Source organism: Sturnus vulgaris, chromosome 3, assembly GCF_052056855.1.
Source record: "Sturnus vulgaris isolate bStuVul1 chromosome 3, bStuVul1.hap1, whole genome shotgun sequence".
Lineage (NCBI taxonomy): Eukaryota > Metazoa > Chordata > Aves > Passeriformes > Sturnidae > Sturnus > Sturnus vulgaris.
This window is the reverse complement of record NC_142245.1, coordinates 50,097,559-50,110,611: the sequence shown is the minus strand read 5'-3', so window position 1 is coordinate 50,110,611 and position 13,053 is coordinate 50,097,559. Positions and strand designations below refer to the sequence as shown.

The window sequence follows — 13,053 nt, the reverse complement described above, 5'->3', positions numbered from 1 at the left end:
CAAAAAGAAGCCATTCTTTCCTGCCCAGTACTCTACCTCATGTGGCTCTATAATGTGGAGCACCGGTGGATTTGGTTTTGGCTCGTCAGGGTGACGCACTCTCAGCCGTTCTGTCGCCATTGCCAGTTCATCAATAGCAGACACGTGATCCCTAAGGACCATCCAATACTCATGAAGTAACTGTAAGAAAACCCCACACAAATGAACAGCAGAACTGAATTGAGTTACACTTACATGACTCTGCTGTACAATGTAAAATAAAATGTGACAAACCTTTTGGAGAAAGAGATAATATTCCTTTACAGCATTCAGCCACAACAACTAATTATAAAGGAAAACAAGCATCATTTTGCCTGTTCTCTTTTCCAGCCTCTCTGTATAAACAACTATAAATAGCTGTCTCTCATTTCTTCTACAACTACTAGTATAACAATAATTAATGCAACTAAAACTTCAGAAACAAAATGCCTTGCAAAACAAAAAAACAAAACAAAACAAAAAAAACCCCAAATCCGGCTGAATAAAAAAAGTTATTTCACAGAGTATCACCCTTGTAACTCGGTGTATGTTAGAGTAGTACAGACCACTGAATCAGTATTTCCAAGTCACAACAGACAGAATTATAACACTGTCTTCATTCTCATTGGCATATTAGTCCCATCTTTTGTTTCCTAATAAAAGCCCATGAAAAAACGGTGTTCCTTCTTCACAAGACTGAACGTAAACTGAATTACAGAATGGATCAGTGTTGGATTTGCTGAGTCTTGCTACATTCTGATTCAAGTAAACAGATGAACACATTTAATTACATCTTTATAGTGTCTTAATAGATGCAATTACATTGCTTAGTAATTTGATTAGTAGCCAGCATAGCTTTTAGAAACTCTTAAATCATATATAAATAGTTTAAAATCAAATCCTGTAATAACCACCGTGGAAAAATTTGGTGTAGGCAAAGCCTAATTTCAGGAATATGACTTAGATGTGCTAATATTCAGCAGCAATTTGTTTATAATAAATTAAATGGACCACACAACTGTTTGATCACCATGTAGTTTACTGTACCTTATACTCCTTTTTCCATGCTTCAAAGAGCTCCAGGAATACACTCCCTTCTTCAGTTAGCCTAGCATCCATTCGGTGAGCTTTGGCAAAGGAGAGCAGAGCTTTCAAGGCACGCTCAGTTTCACTGGTTGCCCAGAGCCCTCTGCTTGTGGTGGGCAAACGGTCATCAACAAGCCCTTCTTGGTCTTCTATCATCTCCTCGAATATTGCCATTTGGCCTTTAACACTTCAAAACAAAACAAACACAGCACTCAGCACTGATTTTGTACTTCCACATCCATCTATACTTACTCATCATCTATTTCAGCCTTCTTATGTATGATTAAAGGATAATGCAAACCAAGCAAATATAAACAGCTGTTTTATTACCTAATCAAAAGGTTGTTTTCGACAGTGACCTCTACCAATCCTAAGGCCATTTTTTCCACTCAACATCATCAATAGCTTTTGTAAAGGTTTACACATCTAAACCATGTTTCAGTAGTTATTAATGTCACATTCATTAAAAAATTTCAATTCTGATTGTTTATATAAGAAAGAATTGCAGTTAAACTCTGATGCAAAATTTGCTGTGTATTTCACTGTGAAAGAACCGTACAGCTTCCCCAGTTCTCTCCTTGAAAAATACTCGTAATTCAGAAATACATCAATTCTTCCTGATTCTAGCAGTCATGAGGCAACAGAAATCCCACTGATCAAGACTTCTCAAAATGTTTTCTCAGTAACCTCAAGACTTTTCAGTCCAATTTTGACATTGTGAGGGAGATGAGAGAAAGAAGTCCAAGAGAAAGCATGCAGAGAGCTCTAATCTATGTCTCTCAGTGCTGCCCACTCTGCATACTTCTCTGACACCTCATGCTGGTGTCACACTTCTTTCAGCTTTATCCTGAGATCTCTTCTATCATTGCAACATTGAATGAGGGTGGTATTATACCACTTGCAGCTGGACTGCAAGTAAGTATTTGCACAAATAGGACTATTAGTTAAATTAGCATACTTGTATTTATACACATACTTTCTGAACATGCCACCACTTCATTTCAAATGTATGTTCATATTACAGTGGCTTGAGAGAAAGTGGCATGTATTCATTCCTTGGACACCATTTCTTCAAATGAAATTTACACAGAAAACTAAACCTAAAACAACTGCTATCAAAGCCATCAGCAAGAAGTCGCTGTCGTTTGGTCATAAACTTATTTCAGAAAACAAACTAATTCAACTTTCATTTTTTCTAACAGTGAGAAATTTATAAAGCTATGAACTTACCTATGCATAAAAAGCTTTGACTCATATTCTGTGAACAACTCGTCAGCCTTACAAAAGACACAGCTTCAACACAGAAAACAGATGCAGTCAGAATTTAATCAGAAACCAAATTATCATAAGCCCTTAAACGAATATATAAAACTACACAAAATTCTTTAAAAAGAACAAAATAACAGTCATATGTACACCAATATAGCTGACATCAGAAGATTTTGTAAAAATAAAATCAAAGGTCATGATTCTAACAAATGGATCTGTGATATCTGTGTGCATGCAGCTCCTGAGGACGTAATAAAGATTTTAGTATGTTATTTCAAATAAAGGAAAATTTAGTAATATACATCTAAGGTATATTTTCTGTTTTCAAGACCTACTTGTTAAGTGGCAGTCTAACAGGTCGCAAATGGCAGATAGTGGCAGCCTCAATAACCTGCTTAGAAGGAGGACCTTCTAAGTTTTTCACTGCTTCTCTTACAATCTTCTGGAACTTCTTCACTTCATCCAGCTGGGTTGTGAGAAGGTATTGAAGGCCTCTGCAGTCACGAAATCTGATTTAAAGAAAAAGGGAAATTACTGTACACCAAGACACCAAATCCAAACTTGATTCAGTGTTTTAAAGTAGAAGATAAATAGATAAATAGAAATCTATGACAACATATAACGTTGGTACCACAAGAAAATGTTGATTCCTACTACATGCAATGCTGTCAGAAATCACTCCAGTGTATCCCCAGAGCTGATGCCTGGTATTTTCAGAACAGAAAGACTCTTTCCACGACTTGAGAGATATGGCCAAATACTAGTAGTGAACACCAACCTACAATATTCTGGTGCACGGTGCAAATCTACGAAAGGTAAACCATTGCACATACTTACAGTCTTAATTGTGTCTGCTAGCCAACAAAATGGTTTCCAATGCATCTGTGCAATTCACAGCAGACACATGCACCCATCACAAAAATACACTTCATTCAGCAAGTTAGCTTTCAAAGTTAAATTTATTAAATGGACACAACAGTAAACTATTTTCCTAAAACCTAGCTGCCTTTTGTGACTGAAGGGGTGTTGCGGTAGTGAACACAAACATGAACACAAGTTAAGCACTTCCCATTTTTCCTGACAGCAGAAGTCTCTTGCTGAAAGAAAGTGCATCATTCCTACAAGGTCTGACATTGATGTATAAGACTGTGGTTCTAGACAACATGGAAAGTTTGATCCAAAACATCCGTTTGGTACAGTGCAGAGAACAAAGCACAGGTTTAACAATACTAAAGCTTGGCATTCAGTATGACCTACTTCAGTAACGTGCATTTTAAAATAATATAGACAAAGTTTGCCTAACCAAGTAGTCCAAAAATAAATGTAAATTGCAACCACAAGTCTGCTGTTGATATCATCAGCTGCCAAGTAACACCAGCTTTATAAAAATCTCCCTCACTATAGCATGGATTAATCATATCCAGTACTCAAGAGTACTTGTTGTTTCCACCATTGACCAGTAGCACTTGATAAGACAGTGTTTTTTAAGTTTTTTCTCATATGCCAAAATAAATTGAAGAGGAAGTGAGTTTTATCCCTGTGTTATAAGAGAAAGTTTAGTCACAGATAGCTTTTTCAAAGTCATACAATCTGTAAGCGCAATTTAAGAAGATACTTTCTGAATATCTAATTTCAATCGAGGGGAAAAAAAATCAGTGACACAAGCTAACATACAGATGGATGCATAGGCATAAAAGTTTTGCATCAACATGCAAACAATCCTTTCCTCATTTATTTTGAGCAGCATGTGATGCTATCACTCTTAAATAACCATGACATATTCATATCCAGACTCACAGACTGGCTGAGGTTGGAAGGGGCCTCTGGGTGTTGTCTTGCTCAAATGCTCTCAGCAAGCAGGGTGACCTAGAGCTGGTTGCCCAGGACCATGCCCAGACAACTTTTGGGTACCTCGAGGAAGGAGACACCACAAACCTCTCCATGTACCTGTTCCAGTGCTCATTCACCCTCACAGTAAAAAAGCGTTCCCTGATGTTCAGAGGGAACGTCTTGTCTTTCAGTTTGTGCCCATTGCCCCTTGTGCCGAAGAAAAGAGTTTTTATCTTTACGTAGATTATTCAATAGAATTATGTTAAGTACTGAAAATAAAAGATACATTTACTTCCATCAAGAAGAAACTTCAACCTTTTGAAATCATGATGGCAGAGTAGTCAGAGTGGAAGATACATCTTTACATATGGAATTAAAATATGTATCTTAAGTATTTAAATTTATACACACGTTTTATAAACTTGTAGACAGATGTATATACATTTATATACACATATTTATATATATCATAAATATAATAAAAATGTATTTGACTAAAACATGATTCAGAAAGACTGTATTTAAGAGCATAAGTTCACATATTTGAGAAAATTGCCTGAACTACTAGAGCACTGTCCCTTCTGTCTCCATTTTCTGTGATGAACTTACAGACCTTCATCCAGAATGTACAAGAGGGGGAGTTAGGAGAAAAGGGTCTATTCAATCCTAAAATTTAGAGGAGACCATATTGCTCGCTTTATTTATCTAACTGGAAGGTACAGAGAAGACAGAGTCAAACTTTGATAAAAGGCACTTGGCAAAAGAACAAGAGACAATGTACACAAGATGCAACACAGGAAATATTAACTAGGTAAAAGAATTTTAATGTCTTTTCCACCAAGTGGGCCAAATACTGGAACAGGCTTCACACAGAGACTATTGAATCTCGCTCCTTGGAGATATGTAACAGGTCAAATCGCTGTGCAACTTTACTGGATTGAATGAGCATGGAGTCTGGACCTTAAGATGGGGGTTGATTTAAGGGACCTCTGAATTTCCCTTCTGAATTCATTACTCTGTAATTGAACTCAAAAAGAAGTGGTATAGTGTTGTCTTGAACATGAAACCAACCTCAAATTCTTTGCTCAGAAGAACACTGATGCTACTTCATTGTGTTATACAAGGATTTTCTGATATTGTCTGTCTACTTTCCATTTAAGCAAGCCAATTTCTTTTACAAGTTACTCAATTTTAATGTTATAAACTTCGGATTCTTCTTATTCAGCAGTTTCATGAGTATAGAAGACGGTAAAACCACAGTAGATAATACAGAAGAACATTTCAAAGAATGCTTATCTAAGAGAAAACAGTAATTTTCCTGCTGTTCTTTCCAAGTCTTCTATGTAGTTGCACTTTTTCAGGGACTGGTTTTGAAACATAATTGCAGTCCAGACGCTCTGAAGCAAAAATGTCTGCTATCTAATTGCAACTGCTAGCACAAACTAGTAATAAGACCTGAGTAGATTTAACTGTATTTAAGAGCGTATTTCAGTTATTCCCTTACTTCTCTGCCATGGAGAGTTTACTTGTCTGCTGTTTGTAGTTGCAGGTTATTTCGTTTTGCACACGTTGAACAAGCTCCTCATCGATGGCATACTGTATGGCTGTCTGGATGACATCCAACCACCAAGGAGAACCTGAATGTATCTGTATGAAAAATAAGAGATTTATCCTTGAACATTCAACAGAAAATCAATCTACTCATTGCAGCAGAGGCATACACTGCTCTTTAAGCCGTGGTCAAACACTGGCTAATTCCATGAAAAATGGAGGATGAGAGTGTAATTTAAAAATATCCCATCTTCTCTTGACATGTAAACACATAACTAAGAAACTGTCTACATTCTCCACACCTTTATATTCCTTCAGTAGAGTCAGATTCACCAAGGCTATCTAGATAGAACAGCCACACAGAGATACTGTGATCTCAAAGTTCCTTCCTTCTCTCTCTCAAAGGGAGATGAAAAGATCATTTAATCAGAGAAAGCAAAGTTCCCTGTAAAATTAATAGAGCAATACTCAAGTGACCTTGTAATTTTAATAGGTGTAAGAAGATAGACAGCTAGAGTTCTGGATAAGCAGATGAAAATAATATTATTTTAAAATGCTGAAAGTCAGAGACAAAACCTTTAAGAGGTACCTGCCTTTCTTTGAAGTTCCCGAATGGTTTGAAGGACTGGTTGTAAGGCCTGATGGGCTTCTGCAACTTCTGCGTTGGATTTACTCATATAATGCTGTCGAAGTTGTTCTGCCTGCGTGGAAATAAGAGCTTAAAGTATGCACAAATCATATCTGTGAGCATATCTGCAAATGTAAAAATTCTCCAGCTATCAGTATTCTTATATGGTCACCTATCTATGTGCTAGCACCTATATTTATAAGCAGTATTTAGCAACATTTTTTTCCTCTAGAATCCAGCATTTATTAGTAAGTAAAAAAAGAAAACATTTGAGAAGACAAATTACTATAAAGATGCTAACTGTGCAACTTTGCTTTTGGGTAAGCCCAAACAACACAATAGGAATACAATGCATTACAAAAGGGAACTGGAATATAACTCAGCATTCTTACTTATCTGTGTTGAATAAGCAAACAATAAAGATTCCAGAACAGTCTGAGAACATGACAATTGAACTTACCTACATAAACTTACTCATAAAGTAACAAGAAAGGCTTAAATTTCATTACATGCATCAGATATAATTTTTTCAGAGAAATTACTTCTAACAGTGAAACCCCCCTCTTGGCATGCAAGTGCCATCACTATAAAATAACTTAGCATGCTTTTATATTTTAACAACTGATGAAAAAACAAAAGTAACATGTATATTGCTATGCTACATACAGATTTCAATACATACATTTATTTTGTGCATTTTAATGTCTATTTAAGTAAGTTTTTGTTTGCTACTACTAAGATAGTACATTGTTATTACAGAACCCAGTTTACCTGGAGTCAACAGGACTCTCGGGTACTTAGAACAGCTACTGGCAAAAGGTAGCTATGGAAAACTACCTCGGCATCATATTTACAAACAAAACAAATTTTCTAATAGCTTTCCTTTTAATCAAGCCAGGATAATGCAGTATTTAAAAACTGCTAGAAATACAGGTCAATAAAAAAGAGGCAGTACTTCTATAAAACTTCTATAAAGCAGGTCCAAACTTTATATATTTAGGAGAACAAGGCTCATTAAAACACTGCTATGCTTACATAGAATTTGCATAAAAATGATAAAATATCGGAAGATAGTTAAATAATAAGATTCTCATCACCAGCATAAAACAGGAGAGGCTGGAAGAACTGGGCCTGTGCAGCCTGAAGGAGAGAGACTTAGAGATTACTCAGAGAACAGCTTCCCAGCAGGCAGAAGGAAATCACCAAGATTGGGAGCCCAGGCATTTTACTGAAGTACATGGCAAGTGAACAAGGGACAATGACTATAAATTGAAACAGGAAATAAATTCACAGAGAACCTCCCTACTATGGGATATATGAAGCACTGGAACAGGCTACTCAGTTATATTGTGAAATCTCTTTCCTTGGAGGTTTTAAAAGGCCAATTGGATAAAGCCCTGGGATACCTGGACAGAAATCTATGTCGATCTTGCTCTGAGGGGGAAGTTCAGCCAGAGATGTCCCAAGGTCTCTTTCAGCACACAAGTGACACAAAAAAGACATTATTTTGCAAATGCTGTCCTTACGTTCAGTGCAAGTAACCAGTGGGGAAGAGTAATCCCAGCTATTTTGCCAGATACTTCCCCAGTTAGGATTAAGGATATAGTTAAGCTTATGCATACAGAAAGTGATATACAGTGATTTGCTCATCTGGCCAAAGACATCTACAGAAAACTTGGACTTTTTGAAGTAAAAATGAGCAAAGCTAAAGAAAATACGAGGAAATAAAGGACTCAGAAGAATTCAGGATGACACATTCTTTACCAGTAACACCTATGAAAGTTATTTCCACAGGAACATGAGGGTGGGGAAACAACATTTTAGAGGTAAAAATTATTAAAATTTCCATAAAACACACTCATAACATAAGAGAGGCCACCAACATTGAGAACAGCAATATTGCATTGGATATTTCTGCTATCATCACATAGTAAACAACTCTTGAACTCTTTGTGAACTTATACGAAGTTTAAGGGAAATGCATGTAATTAACTCAAAAGCTATTTATTTTGAAATGAAAAGAATTATTACTTCTTTAGTTAGAGAAAATGCTGAGGGAGCAAAATATAAAAATGTGCTCTTCAATATTTTTGCAAAAATAAAATAAGTTTACCTCTTCTGCAAGTCGGCTATCACGCAAAGTCGGGGGGATTCCTGGGTGCTTTGCCAACAGTTCCATCAAATTATGTGTAGAATGAAGTCTCTAATATACAAAAAGTCAAGAGCAATCATGACAAAAACCCATTGCAACATTGTGTCAGGAAAAACTTGAACAGCAATGAAAGCTCACAGCAAGAAATTAGCACGCATTTAAAATCAGTTTTGTCTTTCTCTGCTAATCTAGAAGCATCTTATATAGAAAAGAAAGATTCCATTTCACATTTTACTGGTATAGGGAATGACAGGAAATGAAATATTAAAAAGACCTTCTTTAACATCTCAAAAGCAAATCAGCAGGCAAGTGTGATACCAGGTCATGAGATCCTATACCATATTCACCCTCCCAATGAAAACAGCCCTTGACTACTATGAAAAACAAATTCTTTATCTCAGAGCACTTTCTTTGGTAAATATCTTTTAGAATACTTTGAGGAAACAATTCATTTAGCCTATGTAAAGCAAAATAAAGTGTAAGGAAAAGACCAGATACCAAGAGCTGTAATAATTTTTCATATTTTTCATTACTCTGAAACAGAGGATACTGAAAAATACAACCTTTTGGTATACTTTTAGGAAAAATAGATTTATTATTAATATAAAGAAACCCTGCTCCTCTGGCTTCACCCTTTGTTTCTCAAATCAGACCAATAATACTACGCTTCCCGCAACCACTAATAACCTCCACTATCATAAACTTGTGCCCTTCTCACATCCTGGATTCTCTTCACCTCTGCCCTATTACTATCTTAGCCACTTAAGAGGACTAGCCCGCTGTGATTTGCCATTATCCCAAAGAGCTAATTCTACACAACTGAGAAGACTTAAAATAAGTAAAATTGTATTACACTAAGACAATATTAGGCAGTGTATATTTTGAGTGGGAGAAAAAAAACCAACTTTATTAGATTGCACAATCCAGTAGAACAATTTAATTAACAACCTATAAGCAGGTGAACAAGTTTATGCTAATACATCTATGCTAAGCAAAAAAAGCCACCAGGAAGTCACAAAGGAAAAGAAAGAATCAAAGAAGCACAACAGAGACATCAGGTGACCACATGCAACACAACCTTTACTTGCTCAGAGAAGCAAGTAAAGAAACAGACAACTGACCAGTTCTTATCTATGTGTCACTAACATTTTACATCTCTTATTATGCTGAACAAAATTTTGGTACATTTAGAACTGATAGTTCTTGAAGAACTATGAATATGTTACTTGGAGAACCATGACATTTTCTACCAGGCAAATATATTCGTATTTTTTAATAGTGTTCAAAAGGCATGAAGTCAAATGCCTGAAGAGAAAAGGGACTTCAATTCTTTTCCATGTTTTGATGCCCTTTTATCTTCTGCAGTGCAAATACTGTATTATTCTCTATCATTTGGCACATTAGTATCACTCTCAGTGCAAACCCTGCATTCTGTAATTGCAGGATGTAATATAACACTGTTAATGTGAGCAGTCACAGTCTCGTGCACCAGACTAGGAATTCAGCTTGTTAACTGTACTGCAGAACAGCAGGTGGAGATCATGCTTCAGGGACATCAAGAAAACTCACAAGCAGGTTTTTAGAAACATGGTAGCTTTTTATTTTTGTAAAAAAAAAGAAATAAGCATGAAGATCATGGGACAGATTCCTATCTAAAGATCATGATCAAAAGACTGTGATCATTACAGCAGGCTGAAAGAGTAATTCAGCACACCACTGGGAGGAAGCAAAGACTGACCTGTTAAAATAAATCTAAAGTATTCCAGTTCTTAACTACGTCTCTTTACATTTCAATGCTCACTCACTTGCAAGGAATCTGTTTTGAGCTTTTCTTTGTGCTCTTCAGATGATCTTAGTACTTCTCTGTACAGCTCCGCAGCCAAAGCATATTCTCCTGAATTAAAAAAGAGTAGCAAAAACACAGACATATTGTGTTGGTTTTTAAATATACAAGCAGCCGTGACCTTACAAGTATTACATTACTTCTAACATACTAACATATTCTCAGTCTGTATAGTAAGAGCCTGTCTTCAAGCAATTCTTTCCTAGTCATTCCATACCTCCCCATCAAAAAATTGGTAAGAGACAGAATATGATATTGTGCAAAGACTTATGCAGTTTCCTGACTAAATATATTTTGTGACTATAAGATCTGTAAACCTCTTAATCTTAAAATATGTGTTCACGGTTGCATAAATCCAAAAACACCTCATTTTGCACTTCTAAAAAATCATCTGCAACTCACTGCAGTGATGGATTGCTTAATTTGCACTGCAAACTCACTCCTCAAGTGAAAACCATGAAAGTTGCGTCATACTTCAGAAATGCAGAAATGATTAGGTACATGCAGGGAGCACAACTATTAATGTAAGCTGCCAGCATCACAATCACTTCTCAGAAAATAGCTTATATAAATTAAAAGGAAATACAAAATTGAAGTTGTGTATGGAAAAGCAGTGAAAAAATAAATCCATTTTAATTTTCTTTTTTCAGCTGATGGAAATTTATTTAGCCAGTAATACTCTTAGACACTCTTAAAACATGGAGAAATACAGATACAAGAAATGCATAAAGACAGATAACAGAGTAAAACAAAAACCATCATCCTATCTATATGGAAGTGTAACAATTCTATGTCAACAAGATTTGCTGCTTCTTACATTGAAAGAGTTGCATTTGTAAGGGTGTAGTCACGCAATATAGGATTGCAATTACTAGGAACCAGCCAAAAGCTATGTGCTGAATTTACTAGCTTGAAGCTTGTCAGGCCTCTCTTGAATTTTTCTTGACCTGCCTGAACCTTTTACTTGGCTTAGCTGTGATAGCAATTTCTGTAATTCGCTAGGTGTCTATGGCTAATTTTTCGTATTTTTTTAAACTCTATTTTTTGTTTACATTTGTGTGGTACAAACACAACTTTATATAGACAGCAGTAACAAGCAGTTTTCCCATGTAGAATGAGGTATTTACAACTACCACAATGATGTAGTGTAGGGAAATACAGGCCTAGTAACAATAGCAGAGGCTACTGACAAATAAAAATACAGGATGCAGTGTAGAGTACAGCCATGGGATGCTAAGAGATGGTGCACAGGCTTGGCAGTGAATAAGAAAGCCATGGCTATAAACAACTCACCCACAGTCAAAGAAATGCAGACTTAGAGCTGGACAAAACTGGTTTTAGGGGCAACAAAGAGAACAAAGAGAGTATGTAACATTTATAAAAGGCATAATGTACACTAAATTTGGCATTTTGATGGAGCTGCAGACCAATGAAAAAAGAGAAAGATGCAAACGTGCTAGCAAACATAAAAATGACCCTCACTGGATTCTTGTGTGAGGAAGCAACCATCAACTTAAATATCTTATTCCTCCTGATGAAGGTAATGACAACTGGCAATTGCACTGCCACCACATCTATGAAACCATTGACCTCAGGGTCCAGATGGGCCTAAGTAGAAAGGTGAGCATAAAAGCAGGACAAGAAGCAGAAACAACTAAGTGTGATTGTTACCCTTTTCTTTGCCTGAAGCAATTTGGACTAATAATGATTAGACCTCTAAGTTTTCAATTATATTAAGACTAAATTCATGGCCTCACCTTCATGTAAGGTGTGCTTCCCCCTTCCTGATAAAGAAGACTGAGTGTTAAGGGTAATACTGGGGGAAGGAGTTACAGACCAGAACTCTGCCTCTTTTGTCCAGCTTTTGTTTCTCATCAGACAAAATTTTTATCAACCTGGTTTTCAAAATAGGCCAAACATAATTTTTGCTACTAGTGTATCTTAGAAGCATTACATCTGTAGGTAACTCTTTTTAAGCACTTAACTCTATAGAAACACTTATCCTCCATCCTGCAATCATAATAAAGTATTTCAAACCTACTAACTATAGATTAAAGAATCTGAATATAGTCTTTTTGTGAGGCAAGAAAGAGAAAAGGCAGTTTGCCTGTTCTCTTTGAAGGAAGACTTTGACATGAGCTGGAAAAATTCAAACAGCATCTCAACCTTAGAAGAACTTGAAAAAGAGGCATTTTTACACATTCATAACTGAGTAATTTTAATTTATTTTTATTTTGTGGGACACTCAAGATTCATGTAATTATTCTTGTTTCTCATTAAAAGGTTTTTTTTTTCCTTATAATTCAGACAAAATCAACATTGACAGAGCTGTCTAGCAGGGCAGCAAAAGGAATCCACAGTCAGCATAACAGTTTGCATGGCTGGGGGCACAAGGGAAGCCCAGAAAGCCATACTGATAAAACAAAAGCAGGTTAAGTACAATTACACAAGTATGACTTCTTTTAACCTTCCAGTACCCAGAGATGGAGCATATTCTTTACTCCTGTACTGAAAGGAGTAAACCATACACTACAGACCTTTGGCCTTACCTTTAATGATATGGATACCAGCTAAGCCATTAAGAGCACACACCAACTGTCTGTGAGCTTCTTCACACTCTGTTCGACATTTCTTTTGCAGAGATGCCAACAGTTCCTCCATGGTCATGGTGCTGAA

At 36.3% G+C, this 13,053-nt stretch overlaps 1 protein-coding gene across 2 annotated transcripts in view; it reads right to left on the bottom strand.

Annotated features, from left to right (window-relative positions):
- Positions 1–13,053, bottom strand: part of SHPRH (SNF2 histone linker PHD RING helicase) — a 56,879-nt gene that overhangs the window by 20,321 nt on the left and 23,505 nt on the right. For both annotated transcript variants that reach the window (XM_088161600.1, XM_088161601.1), the window contains 9 exons: positions 12,927–13,048; positions 10,340–10,428; positions 8,496–8,585; positions 6,348–6,455; positions 5,708–5,850; positions 2,709–2,882; positions 2,335–2,397; positions 1,066–1,291; positions 37–180 (listed from right to left, as the gene is read on the bottom strand). In XM_088161600.1, coding sequence (XP_088017726.1) covers positions 37–180; positions 1,066–1,291; positions 2,335–2,397; positions 2,709–2,882; positions 5,708–5,850; positions 6,348–6,455; positions 8,496–8,585; positions 10,340–10,428; positions 12,927–13,048 — 1,159 coding nt within the window. The remainder of the gene's footprint in view (positions 1–36; positions 181–1,065; positions 1,292–2,334; positions 2,398–2,708; positions 2,883–5,707; positions 5,851–6,347; positions 6,456–8,495; positions 8,586–10,339; positions 10,429–12,926; positions 13,049–13,053) is intronic.